Source organism: Montipora foliosa, chromosome 8 (genome assembly GCF_036669935.1).
Source record: "Montipora foliosa isolate CH-2021 chromosome 8, ASM3666993v2, whole genome shotgun sequence".
NCBI classification, from domain to species: Eukaryota; Metazoa; Cnidaria; class Anthozoa; order Scleractinia; family Acroporidae; genus Montipora; species Montipora foliosa.
Window position 1 is genome coordinate 7,008,698 of NC_090876.1, and position 1,956 is coordinate 7,010,653.

The window sequence follows — 1,956 nt, forward strand, 5'->3', positions numbered from 1 at the left end:
TATCTGTGAGATTAATCATTACGCAGAGCAAATCACGCTTTTGGGAAGCAGAGCTTCTTGCTCATGGGCCATGAGCTGGGATTCCTTTTATTATCTTTGTTAACTTTGTTTTAGTATTCACGATGAACTTCTTTTTCTATTTTGTCCGCAATTTCCGCCACTCCCCGCTTTTAACACTTGTACAACGACATCCTCCAGCCCTATAATTTTGAAATTTCTCCAATTTCACATGTAATAATTTTCATCTGATTTAGCGGCAAAGCGGATGCAATGTACCACTTGCGCTTAATTGACAAATCCTTTCTTTTTCATCTTGCATCAATGGTTGCAGTCGCACTAGGGAGTTAACACCAGTGTTAAAATAAAGTTCTATTGTTCAGTGTTCCCCTTGGGAACACCACTGAGGTGACATTACAGTATAGTAAGGCTGAATATTTCGAATTACAAGAGTTCAATTGCTGTCGCTCTCGGTAACTCTCCATGCGTAAGCAGCTGGTGCTATTCCTGGATCCAAAATTATCGTACAAACACCCACTCTTTGGGGAGGGACGACCCCTTACAGCTGAGTAATTTATGACTTTTGACAGAACTAAAATATCTCGACATAGCTAAAAAGAATGGCAAACTGAGAGGCCATAAAACTACTAACCTTTTTCAGAACACACTCAAAATCAGTCGGGTGTTACATTCTTTTATATGGTAATTACTATATTACGAGTGAAAATAATTATTTTGTTCGAGCATTTCCGCTGCAAGTATCTTATCCGCCTAGACGAATGTGGGGGGTATCTATTTTTCGTCTTGGCTCAGACGTGAAATTATTTTTAAAATTAATGCAATCGAGAAAATTGGTATTAGTAAGGAAATGTAAGAAGTCTAAGAAGTCCTAATTATAGACGACTTTTAAGCCGAGACAAAGGAGACTATTTTCTTTTAAACGATTGTTGACAAAAGTTCAAAATATGTGAGGGTGAGATCGTCAGAGGCGTGCCCTTCCTGAATATCAGTTAACTTTGTTGACGTTTTATAATCTTTGGGATCAACTGTTAGCGGTTTAAATTAATCAGCACACCGTGGTACGAACACGTCCTGAGATACTTTACAAGACTAAACGGAGAACATGATGTTTACAGCGCTTTTTGTTCTGCACATTTTACTGGAAATTCCAGCCATCATCTTCGCCAAGGGTGAGAAGCAATTGTCGTAATATTTGTTTGGAATATTGTTATTAATCTGTTATTGAAATATTACAATGACAAATCGAATGTATACATTTAATTTGCCTTCAAAATCATTTACATACGGCTTGTACATGGTAATATGATGGGAGAAGAGTATGATAGTCCAGTTCAAGTTAACAAACTGCTGAGGGGCAGCAGTATCGACTAAGTTGTCGGCTTCACTCCATGGCACTGTTTTCAAACACGAGAACATCGCTCGCTTTACCGAGGACCTGGTTATCTTAAAAGGATTCGTAAAACGGAGGTAAACACGAAAACCTTTGCTAAGGATTCTTTCAAACAATTATGGTTTTAGTTTTGTTTAATTAAAAAGTAACATTGACATCAGAATGATAGACGTGTAAACAGCTTATCAGCATTTAAGATTTCAATTAAAATTAATGTTCATGAAATCATTATTCGTTAAGATCAACACTGCCTCTTGGAGTGCTACAAAAGTCATCGCCACACTTTTTGAAGGCCTTCGCTGAGTCTGGGCAGGGAACAGCAAACTTTCATATCATTTTCTCCGCAGTTCAGCTGGCAGTTGTCCTCCAACCTATTACGCACGGAATGCCAGGATTTGAGCAATCGCGTGTCTTTAGAGCAACAAACGAATCAAACACGCATTGAAAAATCATGCAATGATGCGTACTCTTGCTGCGATGGAATACTACGAATTCTTTCTTACTCTGACCGAAAAATCAAGAAGTTATCACAGGAAGGCTTCAGTTTA

At 38.2% G+C, this 1,956-nt stretch overlaps 1 protein-coding gene across 1 annotated transcript in view; it reads left to right on the plus strand.

Moving 5' to 3' along the window:
* Positions 1–950: 950 nt before the first annotated feature.
* The window catches only part of LOC137967927 (collagen alpha-2(I) chain-like), a 98,240-nt gene continuing 97,234 nt past the window's right edge, over positions 951–1,956 (plus strand). The window contains exon 1 of the mRNA XM_068814528.1: positions 951–1,187. Coding sequence (XP_068670629.1) covers positions 1,121–1,187 — 67 coding nt within the window. The 5' untranslated portion in view covers positions 951–1,120. The remainder of the gene's footprint in view (positions 1,188–1,956) is intronic.